The 26,812-nt window shown below is 40.9% G+C and overlaps 1 protein-coding gene across 4 annotated transcripts in view; it reads left to right on the top strand.

The window, feature by feature from the left end:
• Window positions 1-26,812, top strand: part of GLDC (glycine decarboxylase) — a 142,220-nt gene that overhangs the window by 90,338 nt on the left and 25,070 nt on the right. For all 4 annotated transcript variants that reach the window (XM_051858199.3, XM_051858196.3, XM_002708098.6 and 1 more), the window contains 9 exons: window positions 2,098-2,237; window positions 2,806-2,886; window positions 4,473-4,570; window positions 5,047-5,131; window positions 5,671-5,712; window positions 6,955-7,097; window positions 17,343-17,418; window positions 23,507-23,632; window positions 25,954-26,103. In XM_051858199.3, coding sequence (XP_051714159.1) covers window positions 2,098-2,237; window positions 2,806-2,886; window positions 4,473-4,570; window positions 5,047-5,131; window positions 5,671-5,712; window positions 6,955-7,097; window positions 17,343-17,418; window positions 23,507-23,632; window positions 25,954-26,103 — 941 coding nt within the window. The remainder of the gene's footprint in view (window positions 1-2,097; window positions 2,238-2,805; window positions 2,887-4,472; window positions 4,571-5,046; window positions 5,132-5,670; window positions 5,713-6,954; window positions 7,098-17,342; window positions 17,419-23,506; window positions 23,633-25,953; window positions 26,104-26,812) is intronic.

Here is a 26,812-nt window from a genome sequence, read left to right as displayed (position 1 = left end):
AACAAGTGGTATTTTTAACATCACATTGATAAAGACTAATAAGAATATTAATACTAAATTGATGTGACTTGTTGACACTTAAACAAAATGTATGAAAAGCTTTTATAATTGTGGCTGTGATTTGTTTTTTTTTTAACTTTTATTTAATAAATATAAATTTCCAAAGTACAGCTTTTGGATTACAGTGGCTTCCCCCCCACCCCCATAACCTCCTTCCCACCTGCAGCCATCCCATCTCCCACTCCCTTTCCCATCCCATTCACATCAAGATTCATTTTCAATTATCTTTATATACAGAAGATAATTTAGTATATACTAAGTAAAGATTTCAACAGTTTTGTGCCTGTGATTTGATCCAAAAGTTCTTCTTTCTGAAATATATGTAAAGGAAAAAGCAGATAAATATGTAAGGAATTTAAACATTGAAAAATTGCTTACAATGGCCCAATCTTGTAAACAGCCTAAATGTTTAATAAAATTGTTTAATTACAGTGCATCCATAGGTTGGGCTATTATACAGCCATTGAAAATAATGCTATAGATAATGATCTATGGAAACTGAAAACATTCATGTTATGTTAGTTATTAAAAAAAGTACATGGGTATCACTGCAGTGGCGTAGCAGGTATAGCCTTGGCCTCTGGCGCCAGAATCCCATAGAGGCACCTATTCAAGTCTCAGCTGCTCCACTTCCAGTCCATTTCTCTGCTAATGTGCCTGGGAAAACTGCACCCATGTGCGAGACCCGAAAGAAGCTCCTGGCTCCTGGCCATTGTGGAGTGAACCAGCAGTTGGACGATCTGTGTCTCTCTCTGTCTCTCTGTAGCTCTGCCTTTCAAATAAATAAATAAGTCTAAAATAAAAAAAGCAAATGAAATACATAGCTGATGTAACACAGACACATATATTTCTAGAGGGAAACTTGGGTACTTCAAAAAGCTCATGGAAAATGAAATTAAAAGATAAGTTTATTTTGGTGCAAAAAATTTTAACTCATGAAATGTCATTTATTTTTGTTTCTGACTCTGGTTATCTTCTTTCATTTTACACATTTTCCATGAAATTTCAAAATGTTATTATTTGAAAAGGATATTATGGCCGGTGCCGCGGCTCACTAGGCTAATCCTCCGCCTTGCGGCGCCGGCACACCAGGTTCTAGTCCTGGTTGGGGCGCCGGATTCTGTCCCGGTTGCCCCTCTTCCAGGCCAGCTCTCTGCTGTGGCCCGGGAGTGCAGTGGAGGATGGCCCAAGTGCTTGGGTCCTGCACCCCACGGGAGACCAGGATAAGTACCTGGCTCCTGCCATCGGATCAGCGCGGTGCGCCAGCTGCAGCGCGCCGGCCGCGGCGGCCATTGGAAGGTGAACCAACGGCAAAGGAAGACCTTTCTCTCTGTCTCTCTCTCTCACTGTCCACTCTGCCTGTCTAAAAAAAAAAAAAAAAAGGTATTATCAGAGAGAGGGAGAAAGAGAGCAAGCTTCCATCTTCTGGTTCACTCCCCAAATGGCTGCAATAACCAGAGCTGGGCCAGACTGAAGTAAGGACCCAGAAGTTCATGCAGGTCTCCTACAAGGGTAGCAGGGGCCCAAGTGTGTGGGCCATTTTCTGCTATGCTCCCAGGCATATTCGCAGGGAGTTAGATCACAAACAGAGCAGCTGGGACTTGAACCAGTGTTCTGATAAATGATGCCAGAATCAAAGCAGCAGCTTAATCTGCTGTGCTACAGTGTTGGCCCCTCTGTGAAATTTTTGAAGACTCTGGGATGTATGATTCAGAATTTTTAAATCAAAATCAACTTGTCTTTAAATTCCATTTTTTATGAGCTTTTTGAAGCACTCTCATGAATAGCAAAAGTAAGAATTACTTATTTTTTAATTGAAATGGTAGTGAATTCTTTTCCTTTTTTACATGGACTTCATCATTTTCTATAGCATAATAATAAATTGTTTCATCTTTTAAAATAAAGCAGATACCAAAAGATTGGCTTGAATCAGAAACCAATTATATAGAGAATTTAGTTATTTAGTTCTCTGCAACATGTCAGGGGCCAAGTAGCAGGTCTCTATGTGAAAGACTGGTACTCTTCTCTCCCTTCTAGGTCTCAAGCGAGCTGGGCATGCACTCCAGCACGACTTGTTCTTTGACACCTTGAAGGTTCAGTGTGGCTGCTCAGTGAAAGAGGTCTTGGGCAGGGCTGCCCAGCGGCAAATCAACTTTCGGATCTTTGAGGATGGCACAGTAAGATAATTTTTCAGTATTTTTACTAATTTTCTTAAGTTTCATGAGTTTTCTCCTTAAGAGCTTTTTTTTTTTTTTTTAAATCATGATTGGAGTCTTGAGCACAATTATTTTTTCTAAGGAATTTTAATGTACAGTTTGGAATATCATGATCTTTTTAAATAGGAAATAATTTGTCCTTAGTTCTCAAGACTTTGAGTTTGCTTAAGTGGAATTTCAAGGCACATATTTTACTCATAACACGCCTCCCTTCACACTATAACTATTCAAGGTAAAGGCTTTGATATAATCAAATAAAGTTAAGGGAAGAAAAAGGTAAATATATCTAGTTCCATTATCATTCCAAACATTCATACGACAGGAGTCCACTGTGACTTGCAATAAACTTTGTGAAGTCTCAAACTGCTCTAGCCACCTTCTCTAAAGGGGCAACTTTACCCTTGTACCCTTGTATTTTGGTCTGAGTTGCAGTTGTGTTCAGCACATTCTCCCCATTGACCTTTCTTAGTTTTCTTCTGCTGATCTTGGAGTTGACCAGATGTTTTCTATTTTACTTTTGTTTCTGTAGCTTGGTATTTCTCTTGATGAAACAGTCAATGAAAAAGATCTGGATGATTTGTTGTGGATCTTTGGCTGTGAGTCATCTGCAGTAAGTAAAATAAAAACATGTACTTCATGGCATTCTCTTTCTGAGCTTATTCTCCTGTAGGACTGAGTGTGAGGAGACCCAGGTGTAACACTGGGCAGCAGGCTGTTAACATTATGCTACTAACTGTCCTTTGCTGCTATGACGGCTGACAGCTAAGGTCAGTGTCGATAGACCCCACCCAGAACTGTGCAGCCAGGCTAGTTGGAAAGATTGTTAATGGTATTTATTTGAAATCATCCCTGATACAAACATGTACGACACTGACATTTTATTTATGTCAGTGCTGGAAAAGTTATGGTGCTGATTAATTTAATAGATGTTTTTTTAAAATTAAGTACCTGCTTTTTTTTTTTTTTTAAGAAAGGTTATTTACTTGAGAGGTAGAGTTACAGGAAAAGGGAGAGACAGAGAGAGGACTTCCATCTACTGATTCCACTCCCCAAATACCTGCAATGGCTGGAGCTGTGCCAATCTGAAGCCAGGAGCCAGGAGTCTCTTCTGGGTCTCCCATATGGATGCAGGAACCCAAGCACTTGGGCCATCTTCCACTGCTTTCCTAGGCCATTAGCAGAGAGCTGGATCAGAAGAGGAATAGCCTGGACATGAACCAATGCCCATATGGGATGCCAGTGCCATAGGAAGAGGCCTAACCTACTACACCACAGGGCCAACCCCTAATAACTCAATTATTAAAGATAATAGGGGCCGGGGCCGGCACTGCGCTCAATAGGCTAATCCTCCACCTTGCGGCGCCGGCACACCGGGTTCTAGTCCCGGTCGGGGTGCTGGATTCTGCCCCGGTTGCCTCTCATCCAGGCCAGCTCTCTGCTGTGGCCAGGGAGTGCAGTGGAGGATGGCCCAAGTCCTTGGGCCCTGCACCCCATGGGAGACCAGGAGAAGCACCTGGCTCCCAGCTTTGGATCAGCGCAATGCGCTGGCCGCAGCACACCGGCCGCGGCGGCCATTGGAGGGTGAACCAATGGCAAAAAGGAAGACCTTTCTCTCTGTCTCTCTCTCTCACTGTCCACTCTGCCTGTAAAAAAAAAAAAAAAAAAATAGGGGCCGGGTATAGCACTGGCCCTGGGCTAAACTTAATTATAGATACTTGATACATGCATTTACAGAGTGTTTCCAGAGAATATTCTAAAGGCCCAAGCGGGCCATACTGGCAACCTGGGGAGGAGTGAGGAGCAAGCCATGTTTTCAGTTATGTATTCTGGATATTAAGCCCCATCAGTTCCATGATTTGCAAGTATTTTCTCCCATCCTGTGTGTCATCCCTTTTAGCTCTCTTGATAGTATATTTTGATATGTAAACATTTTTTATTTTAATGAAATCCAATTTATCTACTTATGCTTTTTTATCTGCTTATGCTTTTGGTATTATATTTAAGAAATCATTGACAAACAGAAGGTCATGCAAATTTGCCTCTTGTATTTTCTATTAATAGATAAATAGTTTTAGCTTTTACATTTATCTTTGATCCATTTTGAGTATTTTGTGGCCCAGCCATTGGAAGTCTGAGTGTTCACATATGACTACAGGCACAGATCCTTTTTTTATTTTCTGTGATCTCTCCATGCAGGAACTGCTTGCTGAATGCATGGGAGAAGAGCTGAGAGGTATTCCAGGATCTGCATTCAAGAGAACTAGCCCATACCTCACACATCAAGTGTTCAACAGGTTTGTGTGACTTGTGCATTTGTGCCCTGTTAATAAGCCAGGAAGTTTGATAAGGAATTGCTTCTGATGTGGATTGTGATTGGACTTGGGTTACTGTGGCCCAGCCTTGGTTCGCTAATAAACCATCCCAGTAAGGATCCCCTTCCTGACTTCTGCAAAGCATACCTTCCTGTTGGCATTGTCAGGAAGAGTGGGGTTTGGATGTATAGTTGCCCAGCTGAAGTTTCTCCCAGGAACCTTGTTTTATCTTCTTCCCAGCCTTCTTCTCATGTCCATAGGCAGTGTGTGCCCTTCCCTTTGATAAGTAGTTGACACAAGGCCCATAATCAAAATTGATCTGTATTTTGAAAGTAAATATTACTGTGTCTTATTCTTCTGGAAGATATATATATATATATATATATATATATATATATATATATATATAATGTATTTTCTAATTTTATTGGCCCAAATCATGTGTTTTGTGTTCACAGATATCACTCAGAAACAAATATTGTCCGGTATATGAAGAAACTGGAAAACAAAGACATTTCCCTTGTTCACAGCATGATTCCACTGGTAGTAGTCTGTGGCCTTTTTTCTCACTACTTCCAATCCCATTCTTTTTTTTTTTTTTTTTTTTTTTGAATTGACAGGCAGAGTGGACAGTGAGAGAGAGACAGAGAAAGGTCCTCCTTTTGCCGTTGGTTCACCCTCCAATGGCCACCGCGGCCGGTGTGCTGTGGCCGGTGCACCGCGGTGATCTGAAGCCAGGAGCCAGGCGCTTTTCCTGGTCTCCATGGGATGCAGGGCCCAAGAACCTGGGCCATCCTCCACTGCACTCCCGGTGTACAGTAGAGAGCTGGCCTGGAAGAGGGACAGCCAGGACAGAATCTGGTGCCCCGACCGGGACGATAACCCGGTGTGCCGGCGCCGTAGGTGGAGGATTAGCCTATTGAGCTGCGGCACCAGCCTCCAATCCCATTCTGATCCCACGTTTTTGGGTTGTATTTAATATTCTGCAGAAAGAATAAAGAAGTTGCCAAATGGGGAGACTTGGGGGTTGACAGACAGTCTATATGAAACCACTAATGTGATACATTTGGATTTTCTTAAAGGGATCCTGCACCATGAAGCTCAATAGTTCATCTGAACTCTCAGTAAGTTGATTGCTTTTTTTTTTTTTAAGATTTATTTGCTAATTTATTTATTTGAAAGAGTTACAGAGACAGAGGGATACACACTTCCCAAATGGCCATAGAACAAGGGCTGTGCCAGGCCAAATCCAGGAACCGGGAACTTCATCCAGGTCTCCCACCTGGATGCAGGAGCCGAAGTACTTGCCCATCTTCCACTGCTTTCCCAATCACATTAGCAGAGAGTTGGAATTGGAAGTGAAGTAGCCAAGACACGAACCAGTGCCCATATGGGATGCCTGTGCTATAGACGGTGGCCTGTGTCACAGTGCTGACCCCAGTAGCTTACTTCTATTAAGAGGGCACTTAGTAGGGCAATAATCTAGCTTTACAGAATCTGATAAGTATAGAAAGCTACTGGGTCTGTGGTTTAATAACTATAATGATTCTTTACTTTGTTATTATTCAACAATGTGTTGAGAAACCCATTATTTTCTGCAACTTGATCATTATTGAGTAAACTTTTTAATTAAAATAATTGTATAGTATTATGTTTTCCTGTTCCTCTTTTTTTTCCTTTTTAATATAACTTGCCATGTTAAAAACTTCTATTTTATCAATTTGTTAACCTCAGGTAGAATTAAGACTCTTAAGCTTTATTTCTAGAAATCTATTCACTTTTCCAGAAGAATAGGGATTTAAAGGTTAAAAGTATTCCTTGAGTTAACAGAAAATTTGGGTAACTTGCTGTTATGGTTGACAACTATCTCACTGAATTATGGTCCATTTTAGTAAAGCTAACTTCTTATTTCTTTGGTTTATTTTAATGTAACAAATTACATGAGGCATAAGAAATTATTTTATGTTGTGATAGTAAAGATTTTTCTTATTTTTATGTTTGTTTCTTATTTTGTTTAATGAAGAGAGAGAATAATATATGTTTTGTGTAGGGTATAAATAAGCCATACTTGAAGCAGTTTATTGGGTTTAGTGGTCTTAATCTAATTTTCGGCACTTTTGTTCCTGAGAAGGTTGAAAAAGATTGTATTTCTTGACCTTTATGCTCCATAATAGTGCTTACTTTATAAGAGTGAGATGAATCCTAAATGAATTGATATATTTAAGTGCTTCGAACAGTCCCAGGCACATAGAAGGAATTCTTTGTGTTGGATGTTATTATCATTTTTGTAACCATTGTGAAAGCTATTTTTGTTATTATGATTGCAATGTTTATATGCAATTTTCCCCTTCCCTTTTTTTGTTCAGCCCATCACATGGAAAGAATTTGCAAATATCCACCCCTTTGTGCCTCTGGACCAAGCTCAAGGATACCAGCAGCTTTTCCGAGAGCTTGAGAAGGATTTGTGTGAACTCACGGGTTATGACCAAATCTCTTTTCAGCCTAACAGGTAAAAGGATTTCTTTCCTTGTAATTTCTACTGTCTACTTTTGTGTAATACTCTCCCCACAACCTAGAGGTTTAAACAACAGGGTATTTGTATCATTCTGTGAATTCCACTGCACTAAGATAGTATGGCAAGAAAGTCGAGGTAACCTCATTCACATAGCTGAGGCATTGGCGATAGATTGTTGGCTGGGAGTACCATCGTGAATGTTCTCCATCTGGACCCCTACGTGGGTCTTTGAGCTTCCTTAGAGAGTAAGATCTGGGTTCAAAAAGGTGTGTTACAACATGAAACATACAGAACCAGGAAACTTCTTATGAGCTAGTCCCTGAAGTTATATAGTGTCACTTCCAGGGTATTCTCTGTTAAAGCAAGTCACAGAGTTGGCCCAGGTTGAATGTGAGATGGCACAGCACAGGAACATGAATGTCAAAAGATGTGGCTCATTGTGGGCCTTTTGAAACTAGCTTCTGTACCAGTCCATGACATGGCTTGAGAATAAAATTCAAGCAGCAGTATCTACATCTAGGCAGGCCAAAAAAATCTGAGTGCTGATTTGTTTCTGTCACTACCTTTGAAAAGTCACTTCCCCTCTTTGGCCTCATTTTTATTTTTATTTTTTTGTAAAGTAAAAGCTTTGAAGAACAGCGGTTTTCAAAAGCAGAAGATTCCAGCAAAATCTTGTGTCATGTATTAAAAATATACATTCTAGGAACGGCCCTTGGCTCACTTGGTTAATCCTCCGCCTGCGGTGCTGGCATCCCATATGGGCGCCGGGTTCTAGTCCCAGTTGCTCCTCTTCCAGTCCAGCTCTCTGCTGTGGCCTGGGAAGGCAGTGGAGAATGGCCCAAGTGCTTGGGCCCTGCACCCGCATGGGAGACCAGGAAGAAACACCTGGCTCCTGGCTTTGGATTGGCATAGTTCTGACAGCCATTTGGGGGGTGAACCAGAAGGAGGAAGACCTTTCTCTCTGTCTCTCTCTCTCTCTTACTGTCTAACTCTATCTGTCAAATAAAAAAAAAATACATTGTTATGCCTGACTCCAGACCTATGATTATAATATTCTGAGACTAGACTAAGAATTTTTACAAGCAACCAAGTGGTTCTGATATATCACCAATTTGGAAACCAAATTGCGTTCATGGGGATGAATAGATGGATGGATGAGAAGAAGGAAGGAAGGAAATATAAACAGGCAGGCAGGCAGGCAAATGTGATCTGCATATGAGATAACCTCTTATGATGTCTTTTTTTTTTTTTTTTGAAGATTTATTTATGTACTTGAAAGTCAGAATTAGAGGGGAGAGGCAGAGAGAGAGAGGTCTTCCATCTGCTGGTTCGCTCCCCAATTGGCCACAACAGCCGGAGCCAATCCAAAGCCAGGAGCCAGGAGCTTCTTCCGGGTCTACCATATGGATGTAGGGGCCCAAGGGCTTGGGCCATCTTCTTCCACTGCTTTCCCAGGCCATAGCAGAGAGCTGGATAGGAAGTGGAGCAGCTGGGACTCCCATATAGGATGCCTGCACTGCAGGGGACGGCTTTACCTGCTATGCCACAACAGCAGCCCCAAGTTTTATCATTAATCAAAGAAGCACCTAAGGAAACAGGCAATGGATTTGAGCACTTAGGCTTATCTAAAACTTATAAGAATATTTTTCATTTAATACACTAAAATGAGATAAATCTTTGAGAACAAGTTTTACTGTTAACTCTCATACTACAACTAGTTGAGGACAGAACTCCTTCATGGGAAGTTAGTGCACAATAACTCCTATTGTTAATTTGACAATTAACACTCATGTAGGATATCAGTGATCACCTGAGGCTCTTGATATGAGCTGCCTTGGCTATGGAAAGCTTTTGAATCCACAAACCCCTTCAGTGTCTAGACAAGGCTATCAGCAAAATGGAAGTTCTCTCATCCCTTCGGAAAAAAATACATCCTTCTTTGATGACCACCTCTTTCCACTGGGTTCTCACCTTCAAAGGTCCTTCATGTAGGACACTTTTTGTCACAGTGTCTTGGCAACTTTCCATGCTTGAAATTAAAAGTAGGTTTTATTAAATATCTTCATGGAGGGGGCTCCAAGAGAGGCAAAATCGAAGGGGCCGGTGATACTGCAATTTTTCAGCGCAATTTTTGGGAAGAAAAAAAATTTGACTTTCAGTTACAAGGCGGGGATAAAACTCATTAAAAGACCTGATTTGCAATCTTTTATCCTGTCTGGCTTTCTCATGATAAAACTAAAAGAGCCATTAGAAGGGCAGGTTACATAATTTGGTTTATGGTAAATTGGGATCTCAGAAGGAATCGCTCTCCTTGTTATTCTCACGAGATTAGAAGCTTTCAAGGAGTCGGCAGGCAGGCATTCTTGACCTTGCTAAGGACAACGTTTGGGGAAAGCAAGCATTTTGCACCCTAAACCTCCACCGGGACCACCCTGACTGCCCACTAATCCATCTGACACCCCACATTCCCTTTCTCAAAAGAATGGACCCTAACTTCTGTTAGGGAGTATGGGGTGATGACTGCTCTGGCTTCTTGAAGCTGAGTAGGGCAGAGTAGCAGTCAAGACAGGATTCTAGCAGCGGGTGGGGGACACAGTGCCAACTTGCAGAAATTGCTTCCATCTGAGGTTTAATGTGCATGGCCATTTTAAGCTGAGACATTTGTTATCTCACTTTCTGAAACATAAAGCAATCAGATCTTAAGCAATTTTAACCAAGGCCTACCCCATGTCTGGTAACATAGGTTTCACAGAAAAGCCATGCTTTTTATGAAACCAATATAAATGTTTCATTTATTTATTTGAAATGCAGAGCAAGACAATGAGAGAGAGAGAGAGAAAGAGAGAGGCAACATCCTTCATCTACTGGTTCACTCTCCAAATGCCTACACGAGCTGGAGCTGGGCCAGCTTGAAGCCAGGAACCCAGAACTCTGCCCCAAAGGCGGGTACTTGAAGAACCAGTAATCCATTCTAGCCTTTATGAGTGAGGAGGTTCTCCTGATGAGTTTCCTAATTCTCTCAACAGATAACTAGAAGCCTCTGCCACCCAAGTGGGAGACCAGGATGCACTTCCTGGTTCCCTTATTTGGCCTGATCCAGACCAATCTGTTTCAGCTATTTCGGGAGTGAACCATCAGATGCAGATCTCTCTATCTCTCTGTCTCTGTCTCTGTCTCTGTCTCTCTCTCTCTCTCTCTCTCTGTTGCTCTTTCAAATGCATATTTATTTAAAATATAAAATAAAACATTTTAATGTTAGGAACAAAAGGACATTGAAAGCAGATTAAAAATATTTTTTTCTGACCACAATGGAATGAAATTAAGTTAGAAAAAAATGAGAAATTCACAAACATGGAAATAAAATAGGACACTCAATCAATGAAGAAACCATAGAAAAGTTAGAAAATATTTTGAGAACCAGAATGATGATACAACATACAAAAATTTAAGTGATACAGCTAAAGTATCATTTAAAGGGAAATTTGTAGCTGTAAAGGCCTACATTTTAAGAGAAGAAAGATCTCAATGTAACATGTAACCTACTTCAAAACAATGGAAAAAGAGGGGCAAATTAAACAAAGCAAACCGAAGAAAGGAAAGAATAAGGATTATTAGAACAGAAATTAATGATAAAGAATGGAACAGAAGAGGGGAGAATTCACAATAAAATGTAAGATAAAACGAATAAAATTAAGAACACTAAGAAGATCATTAACATCCACCTAAAAACCAAGAAGCTGGCCCTCATCAGTATGGATTTGACAGCACCTTGATGTTGATCTTCTCAGCCTCCAGAACTGTGAGAAATAGATTCTTTTTTATTATAATAGGAAACTGAGCAAACTAAGCCAATAACTATGGCATGAAAGAATGTTTATAAGGCTGAAACAAAAATGCCTAGAAGCGTATCCCTATTTTCTCCAATTTAGAAGAATTTGCTCAAATCCAAACTCAACAAGCATTTCCAGCTTGGAGAAAATTGCCAAGTATTATTTAATTACCTTTCCATTTCCCACTGCGCCCAGCAAGGCCTGCTTTAGCTTGTCCTCCATAACACTGTATTACTCTAAAGTTGTTCAGTAGCTCACAAATACACTCTAGAAATTGCTGGTTTAGAATTATGATGTAGTGTTTAAGGCAGAAAGAAACAATAATTAACACATTCCATCAATATCTGAAGTGAAACAAACACTGGAATTAGTATTAGCTCACTTGGCTTATAAGATTGAGGACGTTGTTTTGTATTTAAAAACTGCAAGTTGTGATTTTGTGTGTAGATTGAACTCACCATTGGTGCTTTTGCCAGAATCGCATCCTAGGAAGATTCTTAAACTAAAGTGTAAACAACTCTCAAAACGTATTGTGCATGAGAGTCACCTGCAAAGCTTATGAAATTGCTAAGCCCAGAGCTTATGATTCAGTAAGTCTGCCTTGGAGCCCCGTAATTTTTGTTTCTAACAAATTCCCAGGTAAGGGTGATGCTGTTGACTTGGCCACCAACTTAAAGCCAGTAGGCTTGTAGAAGCTCTGAGGACTCTCCGTATATTTACCTGAGGAGCTTTTGAAACATACTGATGCCCCACCCACTCTGCAAACCAGTTACATTGGAATTTCCTCTGGGGCTTGAGCCCAAGCAGTAGTTTTTAGCAGATGATTTTAATGAGCGTTGCTGGGTTGGAGACTGAGTTAACTTAGAGGAACATCAAAAACAGAGGTTTAGCTAGATGACTATGAGCATACTATGCATATAGTTCAGAGTGGTGAGGGTCAAACATTTGCTTTTTGCCATTTCTCTCCCCTCTTTTCCTAAGCTCAAGATTGGTGTCACTGATTGTCATTGATATTTTCCTACTGAGCCTTGTGTAGTTTCAGAAGCAGAATGTTCTGGAGGCCATATTTGAAAGACCTATTAACTCTTCATAGAGACTTACTTCCCAAAGAAACACTCAGCGTAACAGGAAGGGAAGAAGGGTGATGAATGATGAAAGTCATTTTTGGGGAAATGTAAAGTAGTGAGAAGAACCGTTAGGCCCCTACCCCATGTTTCATTTACTTTCAAAAGTATATTTAGATTTTTGAGTTTGTAAAACTTTTAGGATAGTGGTTCTTACACTTGGCAACACCCTTAGGACTTCAGATTTTGTATGGTTGGGTTGGGGTCAGACAACTTGCATTTCTAATAAGTTCTCAGGTGATGCTGGTACAGTTGGTTTGAAACCAGACAGGAGTTTGAGAACCAATGCTCTAAGGTACTCTTCTGATAGCAGCTAGATTTATGCAGTTATTTCTTGACCGATAGCAAAGGTTAAATGGAGTTGTTCTTACATCAAATTAGATACAGATTGGTAAGAATATTATAGGGGTTTTTACTTGAAGTTTGTAGAGGAAAAGACCTATGTAGTGTTTACTTGAGGTTTGCAACAAATGCATTAGACTGCTTAAAATCATTGCTTCCACAGTATCTGTACTGATAATTTTCAGTCACCTGTTTATCCCACCTGTAAGATAGCAATTAGTGCCAATTTTTACCTTGTTACCTTTGGGTTGGTCTTCTAAGGTTGCTATGAACAAAGTGGAAATTTTTTTTTTAAGATTTACTTACTTATTTGAAAATCAGGGTAACACAGAGAGAGGGAGAAGCGGAGACAGAAAAGATTTTCATCTACTGGTTCACTCCATAAATGGCCCCAACAGCCAGGTCTAGGCCAAGCTGAAGCCAGTAGCCAGGAACTTCATCCTAGCCTCCCATATGGGTGACAAGGGACCAAGTACTTGAGACATCTTTCACTGCCTTCCCAGGTACATTAGCAGAAAGTTAGATCAGAAGTGGAGCAGCTGGGGCTTGAACTGGCCCTCCCATATGGGATGCCAGCTTCTCAAGTGGTGGATTAACCTGCTGCATCTGCCCATGAAGCAAGTCATTTGGACAATAACTGTTGTGATCATTTTATCCTTTTTGTCTCTGGCCACTTGATGGCAGTATTTTTAAAGTAAAGGGAGGATTCAGAGTGGGGAACCATGTTTCTGCCAGGGGCCATTTGGATATTTATAACATCATTCACAAGACATATAAAGTTACCAACTTAAAAATTAGCCTGTGGTGGATACATTGTATTTTGAGTCCTATCTGTGTTTGCCTTGCCAAGGCCTGACCCAATGATTTCATGGGCCTTATATGATCTTTGAACTAGACGTTCACCACCCTTTAAAGGGGGTTCAGTGTTGAAGATATCCAACACCAAGTCATTAAGTATCATAAGGAACTGTTTTTATACTCCAATAGTGAATTGTCTGAAAAAAAATCAAGAAAGCAATCCCATTTATAATAGCTACAAAAATAAAAATAACTAGGAATAAATTCAATCAAAGAGATAAAAGATCTCTAAAATTAAAACTATGACACTTTCCTAAAAGAATTTGGAAAGGAGATAGAATAATGAAGGACTGTGTTCATGGATTAGAAGCATCACTATTATTAAAATGGCCATACTACCCAAAGCGATTGATTGATTCAGTGCAATCCCTATCCACATACCAGTAACATTCTTCATGGTACTAGAAAAATCAATGCTAAAACTGATAGGGAACCACAAAAATCCCTAAGTAGCTAAAGCAATCTTAAGCAAAACAAATAAAGTAGGAGGCATTACACCACCAGACTTCCAAATATAATACAAAAATATAGTAACTAAAACAGTACTGTGGGGCATAAAAACACACACATAAACTGATGAAATGGTATTGAGAGCTCAGAAGTAAATCCAAGTGATTTTTTCAAAATGGTGCTAAGACAGGCACTGTAGAAAAGACAGTTTCTTCAAATACTGGTGCTGGTGAGTTTGTATATCTACGTACAGAAGGAAACTACTCCTGTCTCATTATATATAAAAATCAATTCAAAATGGATTAAAGACTTATTTAAAGACATGAAACTACTAGAAGAAAACATAACTAAAATTCTTCAGTACATTTGAATGGACAAGAAATTTTTGGGTCAGACACCCAAAGCGTAGGAAACAAAAGCAAAAATAGACAAAAAATAGACAAATGAGTTTATAAAAAATGCTCTTTTATAGCAAAGAAAACAATCAACGGAGTAAAGAAACAACCTATAGAATAAGAGGAAATATTTGCAAATGTACATCTGACAAGAAATTAGTATTTAGAACATAAAAGCAATTCAATGGCAAAAAAAAAAAAAATCAAATAATCTGTTTCTAAAATGGGCCACAGACCTATATAGATATTTCTCCAAAGAAGACATACAAATGGCCAACAGGTACATGAACCATGCTCAACATCACTAATCCTGAAAGAAAAGCAAATCGAAATCACAATGAGATTTCACTTCACTCTCATTAGAATCAACAAGATAAAAGATGACAAATATGATGAGGGTGTAGAGCAAAGGTAACCTTTACACATTGTTGATGGAAATGTAAATTAGTGCAACTATTATGGAAAATAGTATGAAGGTTCCTCAAAAAATTAAAATAGAACTATCTTATGATCCAGAAATCTCACTATTGGGAATATTCTAAGGAAATGAAATTGATATGTCAAAGAAATACCTGCATGCCCATGATTATTGTAGCACTATTCACAGTAGACAAGAGATGGAAAAAACATAAGTGTACAACCGTTGAGTGGATAAAGAAAATGTGATACATATACACAGTGGAATATTATTCACCCATAAAAAGAATGAAATCCTGCCATGAATAGAACTAGATGTCATTGTATTAGGTTACATAAGCCAGGCACTGAAATATATGATTTTGCACATGAGGAATCAAAAAAGTTGATCAGTATGTATTGATCATCCTTTAGTCAATGTTCCTGGCATAAAGAATACAATTGTGAGTAAGACAGACAAGATTATTGCCTTTAGGGGAGGCCTGTCTGAGGAACTGACACTTGAGCTGAGACTTCAATCTTAATAAAAACTCAAATATGTGAAGATCTAGCCTTCCCAAGCAAAAGGAATATATGGTGCCAAAGCCCCAGGACAGGAATTGTCTTCATATAGTTCAGGAAAGGAGTAAGGCCTGGGTGGCCAGGAGTAGACCGAGGGGTAGAGAATCCACAGGTCATTTGCAGATTTGTGGGTCATAGCAAAGAGCTGGATTGGTGGCTTTTGGGAAGGCATTCCAGAGAATTGGAAGTAGCTGAAAATTGGTTCGGATTTGGCTGATAAACATTTTACAAAGACTGTCTCACTATTTATCACATAGGTCCTATAAATGGGTGCAATTTTTAGCTCCATTTCATAGATGAGGTCACAATGGCACAGGGAGCCTAAGTGCCTAGTGATGAGTGATTTGCTGGAGTATGACATATTAATTTTCCTGTTCTCAAAGTAAAACTCTTACTTTTTCAGTAGCCAAGAAAACAGAATAGTCTTTTTTTTTTTTTTAAAGATTTATTTATTTATTTGAAAGTCAGAGTTACACAGAGAGGAGAGGCAGAGAGAGAGGTCTTTCACCCACTGGTTCACTCCCCAACTGGCTACAACTGCCAGAGCTGAGCTGATCCAAAGCCAGGAGCTTCTTCTAGGTCTCCCACGCGGGTGCAGGGCCCCAAGGACTTGGGACATCTTCTGTTGCTTTCCCAGGCAATAGCAGAGAGCTGTATTGGAAATGGAGCAGCCAGGACTTGAACTGGTGCCCATATGGGATGACGGCACTTCAGGCCAGGGCGTTAACTCGCTGCACCACAGCGCCAGCCCCAACAGAATAGTCTTTACCTTTCTCCCTGGAAGAGAACAGAGAGAGCTAAAGCAGATTCAGTTCAGCTGACAAGGAACTGAATGTGTCGGGTCAAGTGGGACAGGCCTTTTGTTTTTAGCTAAACCTTCCAGTTCCATCAAGCAGATGATCATTCTGGAAGGAAATAATGCTTTTTGCTCCCAGAAGTCTCTAAATCTTTGAGGAGCACAGTGTGCTGTGCTTGCAAAGAGGGCATGTGGCTCTTTTAGACAGGCCGTCTCCATACCGAAGTCTTCCTCTGCCACTCTTGGCCATCTGGACAGGTTACACTCTGACTTCAGTTTCTTCATGGGCAAAATGGGTAATAGTATATATCTCATGGAATTATGGAAAGGAGGACAGGGCCATTTAAATTTTTTAAAAATTATTTAAAACAGAGAGAGCAGGAGTGAGCAGTCCCAGCCACAGGTTCACTCCCCAAATGCCCACAATGACCCAGTAGGTCAAAGCCAGGAGGAACTCAATCCAGGTCTTCCCCCACATGGTTGGCAGGAACCTCATCAGCTGACCCATCCATCACCCCTGCCTCCTATTGTCTGCATTTGTGGGAAGTTGAAGTCAGGAAACAGAGCTAGGTGTTGAACCCAGATACTCTAGTGTGCAACTTGGACATCCGAAGTGGCATCTTAACTGTGCGGCTGAATGCCCGCCCAACATGCTCATTTTGAATGGGACTAAAAATACCATGTTACTCACTTCCCTTTCCTTCCTGCATGGGGTGCTGAGAACAGTAAATAACAGTCTACAATTGACTCAGCAATTGCTCACTAGAATGTTAGTTATTAACTATGCCCTGAAAGTAATGCTTTCAAGACCTGTTGAGATAAGTATGACCAGCATCTAGCAGCCATCTGGGGAAAATTAATCCCATCTCTGACAGGTATAGGGCCACATTAAAAGTAACATAGCTCCTCAGGGTTAGTCTGGCTCTTGACTCAATACTTGATGACAATTAAGGAATTAAAGTTCTCTATTACTATTACAGATGTGATCATTGTGTTATAATTATGTTTTTAAAAATAACTCTTTGAAAGATGTATAATTAAGTTTGAACTTAAGAAGATATGATGCTTGAGGTTTACTTAAATAATCTAGCTCACTATGGGTACTCGTGGATATAGTTGGAAACAAGACTGACTATAAACTGGTAATTGTTAAAGCTTGTGATGGTAAAATTCTAAAATTTTCCATTATATCAAAAAAGTTTTTTTTTCCATGCATGGTCCTGAGTAAGGGTTGGAAGATCTATCTTTGGGTAATTGTGGGTGGGCTTTAGTGTACAGACTGGATGTGGTTGCTTTAGTTATATAAGACCTTTTGGCTCAAGTGGAGATCCTAGATGAACTAGCTGATCCTCAGAGTCTCGGGGAATGACTGTGCGTCACATGCTGGTGAATGTCTCAATAAAAACTGAATGCATAAATTCAAGCCAAGAGACCAAAGCCCTAATCTTTTCTTCTTGTCTTTTCAGTGGAGCCCAAGGGGAGTATGCTGGACTGGCCACCATTCGAGCTTACTTAGACTGGAAAGGCGAGAGACACAGGACGGTGAGGATGGGCAGATGGCTCTGGCTCACAGCAGCAGGCCCAGCTCTCGGGGTCCCTTTCGGTCTGTGGGATATTCCCTTCAAGACTTTTTGGAAAAAATTGGGGGACATTCAATCAAGAAACAAATTTCCATGAATTGGCCATTGTGACCCCTTTCTCCAAGACATTCCACTTGAACATTTCAAGGGAAAACATTAAGAAATCAAAGGCTTTTGCTCAAACCCTGAATGTAAAAATTATCCAGTTGGCTGGGGGACAGCTCTCTAGGGAACAAAGGAAGGAGTAGGAATGTTGCTATTGCAGCCTCCTTTCCCTGACTCAGCCCTAGCCTAGGCCTGCCTGAAGGGCAGAGACTATGCTTTAATTCTTTGGTAACCCCTACTGTGTCTACACATGGGTCTGGTCATATGTTTGGTTAAAAAATATTTATGAATGGGTACATTTTCCATTAGCTGATTCTCAGCTCTAACCAACAGAGAAAAGACATGGAACAGAGTGTACAATTCTGCTTCATTGTTTGCTTTGGTATGAGAGTCTAGTCTCCACAATCCCAATTACCTGTTGAGGGCCCTTGTAGGGACCAGAAGGTGCTGGTGAGTACCACTAATCCCTAGAGGGCAGTGCCTCTGGCAGTTAATCTAACCCAGGCCTCAGATTGTGGCTGAAGGGGCCTGTGATCCTACTTTTGGTGGCCACTGTTAAGTTAGGGTTTCTAATGAGCTATGGAGTTAGAGCTCTCAGAGAAAACATAAGGAAGGGGCCAGGAGCATGGTAAAAGTATCTGCAGGTCCCAAGAGAGTTTGAGAAAATGATGCAAGGTGATTCTAGGTGTCCAAGTTAGAAGAGTGGGGTGTGTGATGGCCCAATTTTAGGCCAATCCTGCTTTTATTATAACTGGAATATTGTTTATGACTAATTGCCCAGATTTTGCAATGGAGAATCTTGTAATCATGTCATTTCCCTTTCAGAAAAGGAGAAAGAAACAAAGAAAGAAAGAAAGAAAGAAAGAAAGAAAGAAAGAAAGAAAGAAAGAAAGAAAGAAAGAACGAACATTTTCTCTCTACTTCCCTTGCTTACCTACCCTGATTTCATGGGTGTGTCTTCCCAGGCCTTTATCCTAGTTGGAGAATAAATTTTTTATAACAATATCTGAAAAATAAGCCACTTGTGAATTCAACAAATTATTGAACCCTAGCCTTGTGCAAGGCATTCTGCACCAGTTCAGACAGTGAGAGATTAGATGATAAACTGGACAAATGCACTCTGACATTCTAAGCCAAGTTTGTTTACTTGGGTTTTCTTATGCTTATGACAAACCAATTTTTTTTCTTTTTTTTTAAGATTTATTGTATTTATTTGAAAGGTAGAGTGACAGAATGGGAGAAACAGAGAGAAAGAACTCTATCTGCTGATTGGCTCCCTAAATGGCCATGACAATTAGGGCTGGGTCAGGTCAAAGCCAGGAGCCTGGAAGTCCATCAGGTGGCACAGTCTTAAGTACTTGGGCCATCCCACTACCTTCCCAGGTGCATTAGCAGAGAGCTGGATCAAAAGCAGAGTCACCAAAACTGGAGCTAGCACTCCAATAAAGGATGTCAATGTCACAAACTGCAGCTTAATCCACTGTCCCACAGTGCTGGCCCCAATTTCCTGCCTTTTAAAGGCAGGTTAATTTGATTTAGACTCATAGTTGCTTGTGGGGTCTCAGGGTCTCAGCCCTATCCTAGAAGCAGAAGGGAAACTTTGGAACTCGGATTGTTCAGTGAGAGGGTGCCAGGTGACACCTCCTTTGTATTTGTTTTAGTGAGAGAGCCCCTGAATCTTCTCATCATACCCTCTTCCACCTCAAGATTCCTGAGAATCTTGGGGGTCGTGGAAAAGGAAGAGTTTGTCCTGTGTGATCATATCCACATTGTTCTCCCACTGACTGATAGAGAGACCGCAGAGACCTAAGTTGGCGGTGTCTGTCGGTGCCTGGTAACTAACTAATGACAAAAAGCCAGCTAAAACCCATATCCTTTTCACTCTGTGATGCTTCCCATCCCTCACTGTTTCTCCAGTGCCCCAGTTTGATGAGGAAGTAGTTGTGAAGATCCAGGATTTGGGAACCTAACAAGAAAGGTCAAGGAGAAGGAAACCTTTTGATCTGCACTGGATTCTCTAGTTACTGTTCCTTCCCTGTGTAATCAGTCCTCTTCTCTCTGTCCATCCCTCGTGTGTGATGTTTCTCCTGGGGTTGTTTGTTGTCCACGCTGCCATCACTGAAGTGTCATGAGAATCCATGCCATTCTGAAGGGCAGAGAGGAGCTAGGTGCCTCCTCTTTAGGGTGATGAGGAGGAAGGGAGAGGAAGAGAAGAGACCACGCAGCCTCTGAGCCTGGAAATGTTTGCATGCTGCTTCATCAAAGATTTTAATTAGAAGTGGACATTTTTAGTTCGAGAAGAAGAAAATAACTTACTATTCAAATAGTCAGGAAAGATTTTTTCCACATCAGTGATGTCTGAAGCAGCTGCTCCCACACAATAGGCGCTAATGGAATCCAGTAAAATATATCCTTTCCTGAAAACAAGTGTTGGGAAATCATGTGCTACCAAACCACCAAGGTTCCTGATGGTTCTTTTTTTTTTTTTTTAATCAATTTATTTATTTGAAAGTCAGAGATACACAGAGAGTGGAGAGGCAGAGAGAGAAAGGTCTTCCATCCGCTGGTTCATTCCCCAACCAGCCACAGTGGCCAAAGGAGCTGCGCTGATCCAAAGTCAGGAGCCAGGAGCCTCCTCCAGGCCTCCCACATGGGTGCAGGGGCCCAAGGACCTGGGCCATCCTCTACTGCTTTCCTAGGCCACAGCAGAGAGCTGAATCGGAATTGGAGCAGCTGGGTCTTGGACAGGCACCCATATGGCACTGTAGACATCAGCCTTACCTGCCATGCCACAGCACCAGCCCCCTGATAGTTCTTTTCATACAAGATTTTTTTCAAGTGGTTTTTTGGAGGTATTTTCACATTTGCTCTTAGGTAAAATTTTAATGTTTCCTAAAATGGAATGCCCAAGTTCTTGATTTACCAGTTCAATTTTGAAAAGTACAAATTTATTTAACAAACATATAGCAATCATGTTCCAGACAGTGTCCTAAAAAGTTTTCAATTAATATCTGAATTTGCTAGCCAAATAATTGTTTGCTGATCACAGATTGAGTTTTCTCCATAAAGAGAAAACCTTTGCATATATGTTTATGAGTATATATTTCAAAGGAAAAAAACCCAAAAGCTGTCTGGTAATTTCCTCTTTCATTGGTGCCTGAGGCAAAGTAATGACCTTTGGCCGATGAACTTTACCAGTGAGAAGACATCCCTTTCCTTGCAGAGCACTCCTTGTTCACTCACCCATTCTGCAAGTGTTTGAGGATAATCTACACAGATTCTATGCCAGGCACCCTGGGGAGTTAGGAAAATAGCATTCATTTAAATGCACCAAACACTGGATTCACTTTGAGCATGGCATCAAATCTGGATCCTACTACTTCCTTGTCCTTCATAACACTATAATTTTAGAGTGAGGAAAAAATTAATCTTAGAAAAAATTTCTTAAATCCATATGGAAAATCAGAAATATCTAACAGCAACATAGAAACGAGTCATTGGCAAAGCCACTGAGATTTTGTATACCAGGATGGGTATTAAGTTTTATGGCTGCTGTATACTTAGTGGCTTAGTAAACACATATTTTTTTCTCCCTCATACTTGGAGAGGACAGGATTCTAAAATTGACTTCACTGGGCAAAGGTAAAGATGTTGGCATGCTGGTCTTTTTGGGGGACCTGGGAAGAATTCGTTTCCTTACTTTTTCTAGTTTCTAGAGGTCATCTGTGTATCCTTGACTCATGGTGCCTTCCTGCTATCACTCAAGCCTTTTGCTTCAGTCATCACATGTAATTCCTCTGTAGTCATATTTTCTTCCTCCCTCTAATAAGGATACAATTGAATATATTTAGGGCCCTACTAAAATCCAGACATGGGTATTTTGGGAGGGCCCATTATTTAGCTTACCACAGAATGGTTGACATTTTTTGCTTGAAATTTTTTGTGGTATGAATTCTTAATTCTGGCTTTTTTATACTTAAAATTCGTCTTTAAGACCCCCCCCCCCTTTTTTTTTTTACCAATATTCTGCCCTAAATGTGTCTTTCCTCCAGTGATCCTTTCATGTCTTGTGAGAGAGGACACAAACTCCAGTTTTGGTCCTGAGAAATTAAAGAACAAATTATAACTACAAAAAGGGTTCCAATAAGAAAAAGGATTTCAGGAAAGCACAAACATAACCAGTAAGAGACCAATAGCTATTCAAAAGGCTACAAACCATCTGTCAGAAGTGAAACAGAAATTCCATATTTGGTTTTGGTTAAAGTTCTCCTTTTATACACACATAGTTTGCTCTTTTTTGAGGAAACAGCTGGAAGTTATGTTTCCCCTTTATAGCCCCATTTCTTACAATGCCAATCCATTTTTCTTCAAAGGTGTTACAATATTGTTTCTGGAATAAACAATTGGAGGATTACTTTCAGGGTGACCATTGCTTCCCTTTGGTCCTTCTGTTGGGAAAAACATTGTGATATACTTTCCTATTGTGATACATTAAACATGTTTTTACCTATGTTCATGTAATTTGGAAGAAAGAAAAATTATTTGAATCTGGGAATCCTAACATTGCACTTACAATCCACCTTCCATAAAAATTTAACGCATCTTTTTTTTAAAGGATTACCTTTTAAAAATTATTTATGTATGTATTTTGATGTTATTTGAAAGGAAGAGGGGCCAGCGCTGTGGTGCAGCGGGTTAAAGCCCTGGCCTAAAGCACCGGCATCCCATATGGGCGTTGGTTCTAGTCCCAGCTGCTCCTCTTCCTATCCAGCTCTCTGCTGTGTCCTGGGATAGCAGTAGAGGATGGCTCAGGTCCTTGGGCCCCTGCACCCATGTGGGAGGCCTGGAGGTGGCTCCTGGCTCCTGGCTTTGGATCTGCGCAGCTCCAGCCATTGTGGCCATTTGGGGAGAGGACCAGCCAATGGAAGACCTCTCTCTCTATAACTCTGTCTTTCAAATAAATAAAATAAATCTTTAAAAAAAATGAAAGGCAGATAAACAGAGACAAGACAGAGATCTTCGATCCTCTGGCTCATTTCACAAATGTCCGCAACAGCCAGGGCTGGGTCAAACTGAGGCCAAGAGCGTAGTACTCAATCCACTTCTTCCAAGTGGATGGCAAGAACCTTAGTACTAGAGCCATTGCCTGCTCAAGGTGTGCATTAACAGGAAGCTGGATCAGAAGTGGAGAACCAGAACTTGAACCAGACCCTCCAATATGGGATGCAGGCATCCCAAGAGACATCCTAACTGTTGAACCAAATGCTTAACACATCTCTAAGCTCTTCCTTAGACTGTAACTCTAGAGATACTTACCCTTGATCTCTTCGACTTGAAGCTCCATCTCCTATTTCCAAGTTCCTAAAGTGCACCTCTGGACTCCAGACATTCATTTCTCCAAATGCAAACATTGTTAGTGAGTCCTGTGAGCACAATGCAGGCATTAATCATTTTTCATGCTTAGTTTATGATTCTCATGGCAGCTAGCAATTTGTTGCAGAATAAGCAACCAATCAAAGGCCTCAGAATTATGTCTATCATCTGTCCTATAGAAACCCAGCAGAGAGTTGAAGCTTTGAATTGGACATTTTAATTCTAGAGTTTAACTTCCTATCTCATGATCTTGCATGGTGCTTTCTATATACTATAAGTGAGACAAGGTTAGAATAAGCCCAGGCCTGTTTTTAGTGTCCTGGGATATGGAAAGATAATATTCTGAATGTCTTTAGGGAACCATATTTGGAGATTCAAATGGAAACTCTTCTTTTGGACATTGTTTTGCAATTAAACTGTAGCAGATTTTAAGTCACTTGTAGTCAGCTTAAAAAAAAATGAGATCCTCATTTAGTTTGTGCCACAAACGTGTTGTGGGGCCCTTCAGTCATTTTTAAAAGCTTGCTGATTATTTTTTCTCTGCCCTTGCTTCCTTTCTTCCCATTCCTTAGGTTTGTCTCATTCCAAAGTCAGCACATGGGACCAATCCAGCAAGCGCCCACATGGCAGGCATGAAGATTCAGCCTGTGGAGGTGGATAAATATGGGAATATTGATGCCGCTCACCTCAAGGCCATGGTACTCGTCTTCTCTTTATCCAGGGCAAGGGGTCTAGGTCAGGCAGAGGTGACGAGGACTGGGTACTTGGTGAATTAGATAAATGTTGTCATCTCTTGCATTCAAATGAGAAGACTACAGTTCCTCCTCTGAATGGGTCTGGTGGAAAGTATGTAACATCAGGAAACCTAACAGTCTCTATAATCAGAAAGAAAAATAAAAAACAATAGTCATAATTTTGGTCCTCAGTAAAGTAGACCATAGTCTACTTTTATCCCTCCCTTTACCAGAGAGAAAAGATCCTTTAAACTGAAATCTCTGCTAATTTGTGCATGTGTAAGAAACTAAATGAATTATTCATGATGATAGTAAGAGTGCTCCTTGCAGGACCTGCCTGCAGCTTTCTGCCCAACCTTCCCTCTTCTCCTTTCCCCCCATTAATAATCAGACTGACAGTTACTCTTAAACACAGTGTTTGTGCTGGGAATTAAAACACAAATGTAGATTCTACACATGCTTGTGTCCCAGTCACATTCTGCTGAATTCCAAGGAGCCTTCCACCTTGTTTTCTCCAACACCAACCCCCACTCCCAACCTCCCAACCTCCAGGAAGAGGTTGCTTAGCAACCGTATCTGCTTTCCACCAGTGGACTGGAGGCTGCATCTCAAGAAGGAAGGAAATCAGCGGAATAGCAATGTGATATTGTCAGGCTTATTAGGCATGGAAACTAGGAAACTTTATTATGTAATTGCCTTCAAAGGGAAGCTGAAAACACAATGCTGCTCATCTCTTTGATCTACATCTACCTCACCCTTCTATCACCTCACATATTTTCTTCTATCACCTCAAGTATTTTCCAAAAAATAGTTGTAATTATTAAGCATCTCTATTGTTGGCTATAATTGTCCCACCCCATCCCATCCCATTTCCATATGCTTCTTTTTAAAAAAAATATTTTTTATTTATTTGAAAGGCAAAGTTACACAGAAGCAGAGAGAGAGAGAGAGAGAGAAACTTCCACCTGCTGGTTCACTCCCCAAGTGGCTGCAATGGCCAGAGCGGGGCTGATCCAATCTGAAGCCAGGAACCAGGAGCTTCCCCTGGGTCTCCTACATGGTACAGGGACCCAAGGACTTGGTCCATCTCTTACAGCTTTCCCAGGCCATAGTAGAGAGCTAGATCAGAAGTGGAGCAGCCGGGACTTGAACTGGTGCCCATATGGGATGCCAGCATTGCAGGCAGCAGCTTTACCTGCTAAGCCGCAGCGCCATCCCCTCTGCAGTACATATGTTTCTGTCCTGACTTGGCAGTCAGCAAAATTGCAACAATGGAATGTGCCTTTTTTTTTTTTTTAATTTTTAAGCATTTATTTATTTATTTGAGAGGCTGAGAAGCAGAGGCAGAGAGAGAGGTCTTTCATTCACTGGCTGACTTCCCAAATAGCTGTAACAGCCAGAGCTGGGCCCATCTGAAGCTAGGAACCAGGAGATTCTTCTGGGTCTCCCATGTGGGCGCAGGGGCCCTTGGCCATCTTCTACTGCTTTTTCAGGCCACAGCAGAGAGCTGGATTACAAGTGGAGCAGCTGGGGCCCGAACTAGCGCCAACATGGGATGCCGGCACTGCAGGCAGTGGCTTTACTCGCTATGCTACAAGGCCAGCCCCAAGACTTAACTACTCAGGTCATCTTCTGCTGATTTCCCAGGAGCATTAGCAGGAAGCTGGATCAGAAGAGGAGCAGCTGGGACTTGAACCAGCACCCAAATGGTGCCACAGGCAGAGGCTTTACCCACTACACCACAGCACTTGCCCGGAATGTGCCTTTAATATATACTTGCCTTCTGTAGAAAGGAAAAATTAGGGAGGTTTTCTGTTGTTGTTTTCTTTTTTTAAATCAAATCAGGAATAAATACTCCTTATAGGAATTCTAATTTCAACAGAATGGGAGGGAAAGAGAGTAGAGGTGGATATATAGCAAGATGAACTGAGAATAGCCATGCCTAGCTCCAAAAATTTCCTAAATAATTATAGAGATGATTTGAACCAAAGAAACATCAATTTACAGAGGTGAATCCAAAATATACAAAATTTTCTGAAATGTCTTTTTGGTCTTGACAATAGCGACCTAACCTGAAAGGATCTTGCTATATTTTTGGAGTGATTTATGAAAGGAGTGGTAGCTGTAGATTTTTTATTGCTGTTATCGGAGTTTGAGACTAGAAATGCAATGGGCAAGATTTTTTAATCCTTTAAAAAAAAGTAAATAAATTAAAAAGCAAGGGTTTGGCCAAGAATGAAACATTTCTTCCCCTTCTCTTTCTCTACGCTTTTGTCTGCCCACAGGTGGATAAACACAAGGAGAACCTGGCAGCAATAATGATTACATACCCATCCACCAATGGAGTGTTTGAAGAGAACATCAGTGATGTGTGTGCCCTGATCCATCAACACGGAGGACAGGTGTATCTGGATGGAGCAAATATGAATGCTCAGGTGTGACCATGAGACTGGCTCCCTGTCAGAGTTCCTCTCCTGAGAATGGAGTTTAGTTGCCACTGCGAACACGAATAAGTCAAAAAAATATTCTTTTATGACCCCTTGAGTTACCTTAAAACATGACACTGTATTCAGAACTGACCCTGACTTTATATCCAGCCTCAAATCAAGAACCCCAATTTCACTGGGATTACACATTTTTGGGGACATGGCCAGGGAAGAGGAAAAAGGTTGAGAGGAAGCAGGAGGTGAGCGGGATGTTCTGATTATCAGGGGGTGTTGTTCCTCTAGGAGTGCTAGCGCTCAAGAAGGTCCCATGATTCTCTGACTGAGGGAACTCAGACCTAAGTTCTGACACTGGTAGAAGTTGATCTCCTGTAACCTTGGACAAGCCACTTAACTAAGCTTCAGCTTCATCAGCTGTAAAGCAGAGCCTCATGTTTCCTATCCTAACCACTTGGAGGATGGAGAGGAGGCCTAGCTAATAGGAACCAATGAGGAGATCCTCCTGGGAGCCACCAGAGGAGAGAAATCACAATCTATTTGAGATAGTCTCCTCAACTTGTTGGTATTTCTTGTCCTTTTTTAATTTATATTTTGCCATTGAAGACTCTTTTCTGTTTTTTTGTCTGTCTGATCTCCTCATCAGTTTTGACCATGGATTTCCTGTTGGTTCAGTGGCATTAATTGTTATCTTTGGCCACAC

This window comes from Oryctolagus cuniculus, chromosome 1, assembly GCF_051225735.1.
Source record: "Oryctolagus cuniculus isolate XC-2025 breed Fujian yellow rabbit chromosome 1, ASM5122573v1, whole genome shotgun sequence".
NCBI classification, from domain to species: Eukaryota; Metazoa; Chordata; class Mammalia; order Lagomorpha; family Leporidae; genus Oryctolagus; species Oryctolagus cuniculus.
The sequence above is the reverse complement of the archived record's forward strand: the minus strand, read 5'-3'. Positions and strand labels throughout refer to the sequence as shown.